At 43.1% G+C, this 11,929-nt stretch overlaps 1 protein-coding gene across 4 annotated transcripts; it reads right to left on the bottom strand.

The window, feature by feature from the left end:
- Window positions 1–377: 377 nt before the first annotated feature.
- On the bottom strand, window positions 378–11,634 carry TMEM219 (transmembrane protein 219). 4 transcript variants are annotated; one of them, XM_008584565.1, is made up of 6 exons: window positions 11,617–11,634; window positions 10,418–10,616; window positions 10,138–10,327; window positions 4,011–4,240; window positions 2,410–2,577; window positions 378–477 (listed from the first exon to the last, which is right to left on the bottom strand). In XM_008584565.1, the coding sequence occupies exons 2-5, from the start codon at window positions 10,580–10,582 to the stop codon at window positions 2,440–2,442; spliced, it is 723 nt and encodes a 240-aa protein (XP_008582787.1). In that variant the 5' UTR covers window positions 10,583–10,616; window positions 11,617–11,634; the 3' UTR covers window positions 378–477; window positions 2,410–2,439. The 4 variants fall into 4 exon arrangements, with proteins under 4 accessions (XP_008582787.1, XP_008582784.1, XP_008582786.1 ...); XM_008584562.1 differs by lacking the exon at window positions 11,617–11,634 and adding an exon at window positions 11,566–11,583; XM_008584564.1 differs by lacking the exon at window positions 11,617–11,634 and adding an exon at window positions 11,035–11,431.
- Between the last annotated feature and the right edge of the window lie 295 nt (window positions 11,635–11,929).

Below are 11,929 nucleotides of genomic sequence, written 5' to 3'. Positions count from 1 at the left end.
GAATCTTTGCACGTCAATGTTGGTAAAACTCAATCAGTCAAATCCTTTCAGTTAACTGATGTCCTGAAGAATTGCATGACTTGCCCAAGGTCACACTGCGTTTATGTCAAAGCATTTCCAAGACTAGACCCCCCAACTAGCTGGAATTATCAATTTTATTTCATAGAAGAAAACAAGACAAAGTTGCAGAGCTGAGATCAAAACCAGGTGTTTTCCAAAGCCACGTCACAACCGTGGGAAGAGCAGAAGTAGCAAAAGTCCTGCCAACCTGTATTCCAGACTAAAGGGTCAACAAGGAAAAGGTCCCAAGCCTCCCAAACTTGTCTAATCCTAAAGTTCTCATCTCAATCCAATCCCCAATAAACACCTTAGGCAACTCTGGGAAAACAAGCCTTTTATTTCCCCCACATTCCAGCTCTTCACTTTTTGTAACATTGCTTTCAACTCATAACCAAGGCCCCAGAAGTTGATTCACACCTGGAGAGGAAAAAATAAAAAACAGGACAGGTCAGACAGCCCACAGGGGAAGCTCTGGGATGGATGCAGAAATTGGGGAAGGTGCAGAGGGACTGACAACTAGAGATAGTGACAGGCACTTAATCCCAATTAGGGTGGCTTCAGGACCCCAGGATCTGCCATGGTCCAGAAAGCCTTCCTTTCCCAGTTCAGAGCTGAGAGGGCTCCATCATTTCCTATCCCAGGTAGGTAGCTGGGGCAGTTAGGCCTAGCCCTGAGCAAAATAAGCAAAGTTGATCTTGAGCTTCCAGTTCCTCTAGCCAGAGCAGTTCTCTGAGCCTGGGCTGTTTCCATTTCTTCCACAGTAATTTCCTAGGGCACAGCAGCCAGCTGAAGCCAAGAGCAGCTGGATGTGTAACACACAGCTCTCAAATTATACGAGACCCACATGACAGGACAAAGATTTTTTTGCAGAAATATTTTTTCTCCTTAATGAGTTGACACGTGAACTAGTTAGCCAATATGTCCCCCACCCACTCCTACTTTTGTGAAGTCGAATTCCCTCCAAAGATCTTGTTAGAAGAATCAACTTTTTCTTTCTTTCTTTTTTTTTTTTCTTTTGACCGGTAAGGGGATCACAACCCTCAGCATGGTGTGGTCAGCACTACGCTCAGCCAGTGAGCGCACCAACCATCCCTATATAGCATCTGAACCCGCGGCCTCGGCACTACCAGCGCCCCACTCTCCTGAGTGAGCCACAGGGCCGGCCCAAAAGAATCAACTTTTTCTGAATGCAACAGTGACTAAATAGAAAAGATAAGATGCATATAAAGTGCTATGTGCCCAATAAATGGGGATCATCAATTAGATTCTTATGAGCTGTTCAAGCTGAATTTTACAAAATTTGCATCATAAAACTGGGTATCAGAATTTCAGGACAAAGGTGAGACAAACATGATTCATACCCAGAAGGAATCATCAAACTTGAAACCTCTTAACTCACCATTGTTGCCAAAAAGCTTGGATGTCAACTACAGCTATGAGAGAATCTTAAAATCAGAATGTTACGGGCCGGCTCCTGGCTCACTCGGGAGAGTGTGGTGCTGGTAACACCAAGGCCACGGGTTCGGATCCTATATAGGGATGGCCAGTTCACTCACTGGCTGAGCGTGGTGCTGACAACACCAAGACAAGGGTTAAGATCCCCTTACCGGTCATCTTTAAAAAAAAAAAAAAATCAGAACGTTACTTGAAAGCAGTCAATCACAAAAGATGATTCCATCTATATATAGTTCAAAAATAAGTAAAACCAAACCATATTGTTTAGGACTGCATACTTGGTAATAAACCATAAAGCAGGACAGTAGCTACTTCTAGAGTGATGGAGGGCTTCCTTGGGGAGGGAGGGAGGGAGGGGTCGTAGGGAGCTTCTGGGTTTCCCATAATATTCTACTTTTTCCCTGAGTGCTATTTACAAGTGTCTACTTTATAATAATTTGACAAGCTGTACTTTTATGTTTTTTGGGCTTTTCAACATGAATGTTAAATATTTCATAATTAAAGAAATAAAAATAGTGGGCCGACCCATGGCTCAGTTGGGAGAGTGTGGTGCTGATAACACCAAGGCCCCGGGTTCGGATCCCATATAGGGATGGCCGGTTTGCTCACTGGCTGAGTGTGGTGCTGACAACACCAAGTCAAGGGTTAAGATCCCCTTACCGGTCATCTTTAAAAAAAAATAACAATAAAATAAAAATAGTAAGAAAAATATCGAATACTGATGGTGTAAGTTGTTTCCAGCCTCTACAAGGACAGCTATAGTTGAATAGGGTTCTCAGGGACTGAGAAGAAGCAATATTTGAGTGTGGATTCCAAGGACCTGCTCTACTCCAGTTACAACTGCCACCCCCAACCCATCCCCTGCTTCCACAGGACTAGAGCAAAGAACCTCACCTGAACATGGTGGGTACTAGGCCAGTGCCCTCAGAGCCGGGTTCTAGACCAGTGGGATTCCCGGCGCGGGTGGAAGCACACAGCAGTGACACAGCAGAGAAGGCCACAGAAGAGAAGCAGGAAGGAGCCCAAGACCAGCAGTCTGGAGCCACACAGAGCCAGCTCCTCCTAGGGATGGGCACAGGGAGCAAAGGGGAATGATGGAGAGAGGAAGGGTGGGGAATCTTCCTGTGGGAAGGCATCTTGCCCTTAGCCCAAGGGCTATGGAGAAAAGCCTCCAGGATGTAGAGGCCTCTCCACATCTAGGGAGCTACTAAAGGGAAATTATTATTTTTATACAAGCTAACATTTGTCTCAATGGCTTCCAAACCACTTTCTTGCCCAACCATCAACCTGAACCCCCCATAATGACTTATCCACACTTAAAAGATGTGCAAGCAGTGCCAGGTCTAGAAACCCGGGCTTCTTTGATTCCAAGTTCTGAAGTCATGCTCTGCACAGGGTCTTTTCAAATGCCAGGGAAGCATATGCAGCAGCCTCCTAACTGACCTCCGTCCCTCCACTCAGCCAGTCTCCTCCACCCAGCACCAGTGGAGCACTTCTCTCTCCTCCTTAAAACCCTCAGCAGCCTCCACGGACTTCAGTGTCAAGTCTAGTGTCCTAGCTTGGCATTCACAGCTAGTGCTTCATGATCAGGGCCTGCAGTCTCTCCTGCCTCTTCTCCTGAGGCACTCCTGAGTCTCTCATCAAGAAGTGCCCCCAAAGGCTAAACACTTTCAATCTCTAGGTCTGTGTTCATGCTTGTCCCTTTGCCTGGACTGTATCTCTCCTCTTCTGAACCTCCTTTAGTGCCCTCCTTGCCCAAATCTTCCTCATTCTTCAAGGATCATCCTAATAGAGCAGAAGCAGTAGGTTGCAATCCTGGCTCTGCCACTTCACCAGTTGTGTGGCCTTAGGCAATTCACTCCTTCTCTCTAAACCTGTTTCCTCATCTGTAAAATGGTATAATAACACCTACCTCAAAAGGCTATTTTAAGATGAAATAAGATAATGAACCTGAAAGCGCTATGTACATTATAAACTCCTATACACAATTCTCTTTCTTAAATGCCACCTTCTCTGTGAAGTACACTCTGTGAAGTGAAATGTTTAAGTTAGGGCTAACTGCTCCTTAATCTGTGTTTACATAACACTCTGCTCACATCTCTATGATAGCAATTAGCCCATTCTGCCTCTTATTACCGCTTCTAAATTCCTCTGAGGTAGAGATCACGTTTTATTGTATTTAAAGACAACAGTAAACAGTAACAGCTTTCATTCATCAAATCTGTTACGTACCAGGCATTGTGCTGAGCATTTTACAGTCATTCTCATGTAATCCTTATTTGTTGGAAATAATCAAAAGATTGCATCATGTTTTACAGATGAGGAAGCTGATGCTCAGAAAGGTTCAGAGGCTTGCTCTAAGTCACACAGCCTCCAAGGCAGGGTTAGAAAGCCTGTACTTTTCCTACTAGGTAAAATTGCCTTCAGGAACCTTCAAGATACAGCATTCAGCGTGGCAATCTACCAAACCCTGACAACCAACCTGAGGCTCTTACCGAGGTGAGCAGCTTGGTAAGCACAAGGCCTTCGTGACTCCAGACCCTGACACACTCCTCACCCATCCTAGGGCTCAGTGTGGCATTTCCCGCCCCCTCCTCAGAGCAGGATATGGGTGGCTGGCTGGTAGGCAGGATTCCTGGGGCAGCACTAAAATATAGGCAGGTTCCTAGGGTCCTTTCTTTGTTCACCCTGGCTGTGATGAGGACCATCTTTTCAGCAAAGGATCCTGTGAGAAGCACAGGAGAGGAGATGGAAGAAAATGAAGGGTACCATCCATCTTCAAACTTCTATTCATTTTGAAGGCTTCCTGTAATACAAGTGCTTTGACATTGATTCTATTCAACAATGTACTCCATATACCATCATTTATATCATTGAGAAATGAAAGTAACTGTGTATTATAAGCACAAATTAACTTAAATTAGCTTACAATCAATAAAATAATCATGCCAATACTCACAGGTTGCAGTGAAATGGGCAGACACACGTTGCTGATGTCAGTTGTACAAACTAGTTTGTCCTTTTAAAGAAAGCAGTTTTCCACTAGGTACCAAAGTCCATTAAAAGGTTCACTCCCTATTTTAAATTAGCAGGGAAAGGATGGCCTATTCAGTATATGGCCTTGGGACAATTTCCATGTGGAAAAAAGTATAAAGTTAGACTGCTATCTCACAGTATAAAATAAAGTCCAGATGTATTAAAGAATTACACAAACTAAAAAAAGAAAAAGACCTTAAGTATTAAAAGAAAGTAGACAAATATTTTCTAATTGTAAAGTGAGGAAGGCCTTCCTATGAAAGACACAAAACTTAAAGGGCTTTATAATGGTGAAGAGCAATAAAACTAACTTCATGAAAATTAAACACCTCTCTACACTGAAAGATACATTAAAAAAAAGATAGATTGGTTGAAATATCTATAATACATGTAATCTATAAAAACATTTACTCTCTAGAATAAGTCAAGAAGAAAAAGATAAATAACTTTAAAGAAAAATGAGCAAAGGATACAATCAGATGCTATGGTCTGAACGTCCCCTCCAAAGCTCATGTGGAAGCTTGATCCTCAATGTGGCAATGTTGAGAGGTGGGACTTTAGGGAGATGATTGGATTGTGAGGGTTATGCCCTCATGAATGGACTAATCTCTTCATGGATTAATGGATTAATGGGTTAATGGATGAGCGGGTTATGATGGAAAGGGCATCGGTGGCTTTACAAAGATAGCGAGTGAGCACATTAGCATGCTCTCCCCCATCACGATGTGCTATGGGTTGAATTGTGTCCCCCAAAGGTTCATGTATTAATCTCCACCGTAACAGTGTTGAGGGTGGGAAATCCTAGTATGGTAATTGAAAATGGGGCCTTTAAGAGATGATTAGATCGTGAGGACTATGCCCTAGTGAATGGATTGATCCATTCATGGAGTAATAAGTTGATGGTTTAATGGGTGGTAATAGGCATGGTTCTGATGACTTTATAAGGAGGGTGAGTGAACAGGTTAGCTCTCTTGCTCAGCCCATTTGCCACATGATTCCCTGTACTGCTGTGGAGAGCCACCAAAAAGAAGGCCCTCACCAGATGTGTTCCCTGGTCTTTGGACTTCCCTGCCTTCAAAAACTGTAAGAAAAACATTACTTTCTTTCTTTTTTTAAAATAAGTTACCCAATTTCAGGTATTCTGCTGTAGGTAACAGAAATGGACTATTACACAATACCTGCACCTCCCTGGGGACTCTTCAGAAAGTCCCTATGAAGAAGGCCCTCACCAGATACACCCCCTGGACCTTGGACTTCCCAGCCTCCAAAACCGTAAGAAATAAATTTCATTTTCTTATAAATTACCCAGTTTCAGGTATTCTGTTATACATAACAGAAAATGGACTAATACAACAAATAATCCACATATGACTTGAAAATGGCCAATAAACCCTTAAGAAGAAGCTCGGCCTCACTGGCAATAAGGAGAAAGTAAATTAAAACAATCAGGTAATTCTTTAACCCATTAAATTGGTAAAAATTAAAAAGATTGATGATAATGAGAATTGTTGAAGATGTGAGGAAGTGGCCATTCTCACTTTTACATGACAATTTAGCTGTATCTGTCACAATTAAATGGACAAGAGAGGGACTGAGAGGATGCCCAACACACTGTGGACTTCTTTTACATCTGCTTTGCATACTTCTGCATGGTCTGAATCCACAACAAAATTAATTTATACAGTTAAAAAAAAAAAAAAAAAAGCCCATACCCTTTGACTCAGTAATACCACTTACAGAAATTAATCCTAAGGAAAGGACTAAAAAGAAAAATACAAAGTATACCAAGATGTTTACTGTGATTTTATCAAAAACATCAAAAAGTAGGAAACAATAGAGATATTTAACAGGGAAAGCATTAACAAATGATGGCCTAGCCACTTAATAGATCAATTTATGGCCATTAAAATAATAATGTTGGGCTGGCCAATTAGCTCAGTTGCTTAGAGCATGGTGCTGACAATACCAACGTCAAGGGTTTGGATCCCCATATAGGCCATCTGCCCCCCAAATATATATATAATAATAATAATGTTGAAGACCATGTAGTAATGTGGAACACCACTTACACGTAAGGGAAAAAAAGGAAATACAAATGGTATACATACCACAATTGCAACTGAAAAACATACATGTAAAATTCTATTAGAGAACTTGTCCCCTTTCTTCTACACCACCCACATCGAATCAGTCCCACACTTGCAACATCTCTCAGATCACACAGCTGTCTCAGCTCAGCTGTTCTTATCCTCTCTTTATTGTAACCACCTTGTAGCTAGTCTTTCTGAGTCTGGACACATTCCTTCCAGGCAGTCAGCCAATAGGGTGTGATCTTTCAAAAAAGAACAACAAAAACAAAATCCTGTTACTTTCCTGATTAAAATCTTTGAGTTTGCCCAATGTGCTGGATAAAGTCCAGCTCCTAGCCTGGGCACACAAGACCCTCCATAGGTTTCTGCCTCCTTCTTTAGACCATCACCCACTATTCATTCAAATCCCTTCCCCTGCAGCAGCCCAGCTGAACCCCTGGAAGTTCCTAAATATGCCCTAGTGGTTCTATCTACATGCCTTTGCATATGCTGTTCCCTCTGGCCAGATCTGTTCACTCCTAAGCATGCCCCAAGCCTCAACTGAGGCACTGCACTCTTACCAAAGCCTGTCTTTGGTATTCCTGCTTTACAGACTGCTGGGCACTCCCACTGTACCTTGTGTTATACTTCACATATTGAAAGGTATTTCCAGGGCCAGCCCATGGCTCACTTGGGAGCATGGTGCTGATAACACCAAGGCCTCGGGTTCTGATCCCTATATAGGGATGGCTGGTTCTCACTTGGGAGAGTGTGGTGCTGACAACACCAAGTCAAGAGTTAAGATCCCCTTATCAGTCATCTTTAAAAAAAAAAAGAGAGAGAGAGAGAAAGAAAGAAAGGTATTTCCATCTATTACCATCTGTATCCTAGCTAGACTGTGAGCACCTTGAGGGGAAGGCCCATGTACTAAAGATCTCTGTATTCCCCATGCCTGGTACATAGTAGGTACTCAATAATTGTTGCATGGATGATGCAATCATAGGTAATTGTTTTCTCCACAGGAATCTTTGATATTTTTACTTTGTTTCTAACCATTATTTAAAAAATAATAATAATAGGGCTTCTTTGCAGAAGCAAAAATTAACAAGCTGATCCTAAAATTCGTATGGTAATTCAAGAGATCTGGAATAGCCAAAACAATCTTGAAAAAGAAGAACAACGTCAGAGGACTCACATTTCCTTATTTCAAAACTTACTACAAAACTACAGTAATCAAAACAGTGTGGTACAAGCATAAAGATAGACATATAGACAATAGAGTAGAACTATTGAGTCTAGAAATTAACCTATACATTTTTGGTCAATTGATTTTCAATGGGGAAAGAATAGTCTTTTCAACAAAAGGGGCTGGGACAACTGGAGAGCCACATGCAAAAGAATGAACTTGGACCCCATCCTCATACCATGCACAAAAATTAACTAAAAATGGATCAAATACCTAAATTTGAAAGCTGAAACTATGAAATCCTTAGAAGAAAATAGAAGAGTAAATCTTAGTGACCTTGAGTTAGGCAAAGCCTTCTTAGATATGACACTAAAAGCACAAGCAACAAATAAAAAATACATAAATTGGACTTCATCAGAATTAAAAACTTTTTGTGCTTCAAAGAATACCATCAACAAAGTAAAAAGACAACTCACAAAACGAAAGAAAAGATCTGCAAATCATTTATCAGTTAAGGGACTTGTATCTAGAAAATAAAGAACACTTACAATTCCATAATTAAAAAACAAATTACCTAATTTTAAAAATGGGCAAAGACTCTGAAAATATATTTATCCAAACAAGATATACAAATGGCCAATAAGTACATGAAAAATCATTACCAATCACATTAGTCATCAGGAAAATGCAAGTCAGAACCACAGTGAGATATTTCACACTAAGATGGCTATAATCAAAAAGACAGATAATAACAATTGTTGGTGAGGATGTGGATAAACTGGAAATCTCATGCTGGTGGGAATGTAACAGGTTATAGCCAATTTGGAAAACAGTTTGGCAGATCCTCAAAAGATAGAGTTATATATTCCATCTGAAAGTATATTCTCAAGAGAAATTCAAACATATGTCCACAAAAAATGCTGACATGAGTGTTTATAGCAGCATCATTCATAATAGTCAAAAAGTGGAAACCCAAATATTAATCAAATGATGAATGGGTGAATAAAAATTTAGAATATTAACACAATGAATGTTACTGAGCAATAAAAAGAAATGAAGTACAGATACATGGATGAACCTTAAAAACATCAGGACAAGTGAAAGAAGCCAGTCACAAAAGACCATGTATTGTATTAAAAGTCCACAGCAGGCAAATCTACAGAGACAGAAAATAGATTAGTGGTTGCCTAGGGCTGAGAGACTGGGGAGGAAAGGGAGAATGACTGCTAATAGCTGTAGGGTTTCTTTTTGGGGTGATGAAAATGTTCTAAAATGGATAGTGATGACGGATGCATACTTTTGTAAATATACTAAAAGCCATTAATTTTACACTTTGTTTTTTTTTTTTTCTTGGACAGCTGGCCAGCACAGAGATTGAACCCTGGTTGTTGGTGTTATCAGCACCACGCTCTAACTATAATTGTACACTTTATTTATGTTTTTATTTTTATTTTTTTGGCAGCTGGCCAGCATGGGGATCCAAACCCATGACCTTTATGTTACAAGCATAATTGTACACTTTAAATATGTGAATTGTATGGTATGTGAATCATAGCTCAATAAAGCTGTTACATATTTTTTTAAAAGTAAAAAGAATAAGGGAAAATGTCCCAAGTCTGTAGACATCAGACACATTCCTTATTCTTGTTCTTTGTTCACATTCATGTACATCTGGGCACATGTAGACCTACCCCCCTCCCCATATGTGACTCAGGAGAATCTCAGAATGATAGCAGTGATGGAAAGGACCTCAGAAGTCACAAAATTCCACCTTTCTTTCCTCTTTCTTCATCTCCCTATTTTTTACATAAGGAACCTGGGGCCAAAAGTCACACAGGAAATAATGGCACCCAAAGACTTTCTCTTTTTCTCATTTGTCATTTTCCCAGAAGACTATAAGGTTGTTGCAAATTGATGGTGTCTAATATTTTCCTGTATCCTCTGTAGCACACAGAACTGTTCTAAGCACCTAACAGGCAATTAAGATACTAGTTTAATTGAACAGAACATGCTTCTCTGAAATTCCTGAGGAAAAAGATGCCTCTAAGATGAGGCAGGTATAGGGATGAGAAGGAACACTGAGTCAAACCTAGCCCTCATCACACCTCAAGGATAAAATCAAAGAAACACAGAACTAGAAGGGGAAAGAGAAAACATTTATGGAGAAGCTACACTGTGGGCATCACGTTCACTGAAAGTATCTAATCTTCATTACAGCAAAAGCAACTAAGGCCCAGGGATGTGCCCAAGGTTGCCAAGTTGGTGGAGTCAAAGGCAGGGCCCAGTCTTGAGTGTTATGATGCCAGACCCCACAATCCTCCCTGATCTCACCTTTCAATCTCATCTGACTACCCCGGACTGTGGCTTGGAATGTCTGGGTTTTGTTCCTGTCTGGACCATCTCTGAAGTTCAAGGTGGTCAGTAAGCCCACGACGTGAGACTCTTGCCACTTCCCTGTGGCTGTCCCATTCGTGGGGCACAGGGTCAGCTGGCCAAAAGATCTAAAAAAGGAGACCCAGTCCTGTGTGCAAAAGGAGAGTGGGAGAGAGGTGAGATGAGATTAGCAGCAAGAGTAGGCCTTCATCATCAGGATGAACAGAAGGGTACTTACCTGAGGGATGTCAGGGCTGCGCAGGCCAGTCCTGTGGGTAAGGAGGAAGCCACCAAGACCCAGGCCAGAGAGGCCAAGAAGCAGCAGGATCAAGGTGGCACAGACCAGAGGTGGGTGGTGGGTCAGACATAGATGCAGGTTGTGCCCTGCCTGGCAGTTGCCCATGGGGAGCAGAGGGGTCTGGGCGTCCACGCAGAGCCTGCTGGAGGACAGGGAGGGAAAACGGGACAAGATCCTTCTGGTCAGAGGGCACTCACCCATTTTATGCAAAGGGAAGCTAAAGCTCAGAGAAGACAAGGGACTTGTTCAATACCACGCAGCCAATTAGTGGCAGAGCCAGGACAAGAATCCAAGGCTTTTGACTCCAAAAGTTAATCTCTCGGCACCACTCAATAAATGTTTGCTGCATTTCATTTCGGAAGTAATCAAGGCAGAAGCAGAGCAGAGCGCTCTGCTGAAAAAAAGGAACCTGAAAGGGAGAATTCTCAGCCAAAGAAATAGGAAGCAGCTGCTTTGGGGCTAGGGTTTGGCTGAGCCCAGACATGGGAAGTGTCTGAGGAGAACTTCGCCTTGGAGCTAAATAGCTAGGTCCGACTCCCTCCCTGCTACTCACTCACCAGCTATGTGAGACCAGGTCAGTTAACCTCTGTGAGCTTAAGAACTGTGAAATGGGAGCTCTAGGAACACCAAGTAATGAAAATTAAACGTGGCTGATAAAGCAGTCTGCATGGTACTTGGCCATGGAGGAACTCAATAAATGTCCATTTCCTCTCTCTCCGTCATACTGATCCTCAAAACCAGGTGAGGCAAGGCAAAAATACTCTGGGTGAAACTGAGGCTCGGGGACTTCAACGTTAAGAGTGGTAAGGCCCAGGTCTGAAACCCGTCTCCTGCTCCACGTGAAGTGCTTTTCCACACGCAAGAAGCGACAGCCTGATTAAAAGGAACATCTGGAAAGCGAGGAGATAAACATATAGGGTGGGGGGAAGAGGAGGGAGCCACGGAAATGCAGGTGTCACAAATGCTCAGCTTCCCGTCCCGGCACTTCCGGAAGGGAAAAAAAGGAGGGGGACGGACAGAGCCTGAGGGTCAGCGGCCGCGATGCACCTGGGCCCCCATCCCCCACCCTTCCCGAAGGATCTCAGCACCCGTGGCCCGTCCCGGTCTGCGTGCCGGGTCCGCCAGCCGCTCACTCTCACCGCTCGGAGCCGGGCGGAGGCCGGCGCCCCCGCCACGTCACGCGTGGGGCCGAGAAGGGGCGGGGTCCGTGCTCGGCTCTTCCCTCTCCCCCTCCCCCCCTCCCCGCGGCGGGCTCGCATGCGCAGTGGCCACGCGGACGCCTGCCTCGCCTCTCGCAGTCACAGCGGGGGCGTACCAAAGAGAAATGCAGCAAAGGGGCAACGTGCAAGGAATAACTCCGCGGGAGGTGACAGAACCGGAGAGAAGCAAGGGGGCTAATGCTGGAGACCCTGCAGAACCCTCCAATCTCCCTCCGGAGGGGCGAGGGGAGAA

Source organism: Galeopterus variegatus, unplaced genomic scaffold (assembly GCF_000696425.1).
Source record: "Galeopterus variegatus unplaced genomic scaffold, G_variegatus-3.0.2 Scaffold3304, whole genome shotgun sequence".
Taxonomy (NCBI): Eukaryota; Metazoa; Chordata; class Mammalia; order Dermoptera; family Cynocephalidae; genus Galeopterus; species Galeopterus variegatus.
The sequence above is the reverse complement of the archived record's forward strand: the minus strand, read 5'-3'. Positions and strand labels throughout refer to the sequence as shown.

Excerpts from the sequence above, each read along its gene's own strand:
- TMEM219 (XM_008584561.1), bottom strand. The coding sequence starts at position 10,678 with ATGGGTGAGTGCCCTCTGACCAGAAGGATCTTGTCCCGTTTTCCCTCC. Across the intron at positions 4,241-10,137 it reads TAGTCAGATGAGATTGAAAG|GATCCTTTGCTGAAAAGATG; the intron begins GTGAGATCAGGG and ends TGCTTCTCACAG. Across the intron at positions 2,578-4,010 it reads TTACCAAGCTGCTCACCTCG|GAGGAGCTGGCTCTGTGTGG; the intron begins GTAAGAGCCTCA and ends GCCCATCCCTAG.